The sequence below is a fragment of the Chinchilla lanigera genome, unplaced genomic scaffold (genome assembly GCF_000276665.1).
Source record: "Chinchilla lanigera isolate Chin_1 unplaced genomic scaffold, ChiLan1.0 scaffold00029, whole genome shotgun sequence".
In the NCBI taxonomy this organism is placed as follows: Eukaryota; Metazoa; Chordata; class Mammalia; order Rodentia; family Chinchillidae; genus Chinchilla; species Chinchilla lanigera.
The window spans coordinates 6,402,271-6,402,917 of record NW_004955430.1 but is presented as its reverse complement, the minus strand read 5'-3'; the positions used below and the strand labels follow the sequence as shown (position 1 = coordinate 6,402,917).

The following is a 647-nucleotide window of genomic DNA, read 5'->3' as shown; positions in this document are numbered from 1 at the left end:
GTCCCCGGCGGAGCTGCGAGGCGGGAGGGGAGCGCAGCGCAGCGGGGCGTAAAGGCCGGCCCACGCCCCTGCTCTCCCCCACCTCCGGGAAACAGGCTCCGCCGCCGCCACGGCGCAGTTCCAGAGCGCTCCCCGCGGAACACTCCGCGCGCCAGGGCAGCCTCTCCCGCTTCCTCGCTCACGACCACCCGCTCGCCCCGGCTTACCCCAAGTTCATGGCCTGACTACGCGCCCGCAAGCCGCTTCAGCACCTTGTGTACAATGGTTGCCGTCGCCGCTCAACAAGCGCTAAGCCGATTGGTTAGAGGGCTGCCGGCGAGCTGGGAAGGAGGACCAATCAGAGCGAGGCGTGCTGGTGCGTGCGCTCAGCCGGGGCGGGGCCCCAAAGCGACTGGGGTCCTACGCTTTCCCTACTAGTGCGTAGTATCGGTAGAGCTGTCGCTGTTCAGCCGGGGAGCGTTGGTGGAATGCCTTTGCGCAGGTGGAAGTGGCGAAAGTAGGAACAAAAAGTATACGTGTTTTAATTTGTATTTTCTATACTGTATTTTCTATGTGGAAGAGAGGTTTATTTTAGTACAAAAACGTCGGACGAGAGGGACATCGTAGGGCACACGTTGCTTCTGTCTTTTGGTGTAACCTGGGCATGA

At 61.2% G+C, this 647-nt stretch overlaps 1 protein-coding gene across 3 annotated transcripts in view; it reads right to left on the bottom strand.

Annotated features, from left to right (window-relative positions):
- Positions 1-296, bottom strand: part of Ccdc66 (coiled-coil domain containing 66) — a 37,533-nt gene extending 37,237 nt beyond the window's left edge. For 2 of the 3 annotated variants that reach the window (XM_005387392.2, XM_005387397.2), the window contains exon 1: positions 207-295. In XM_005387392.2, coding sequence (XP_005387449.1) covers positions 207-217 — 11 coding nt within the window. In that variant the 5' untranslated portion in view covers positions 218-295. Of the gene's footprint in view, positions 1-206 lie in introns of all 3 variants that reach the window. The other variant, XM_005387396.2, reaches the window with a different exon arrangement.
- Between the last annotated feature and the right edge of the window lie 351 nt (positions 297-647).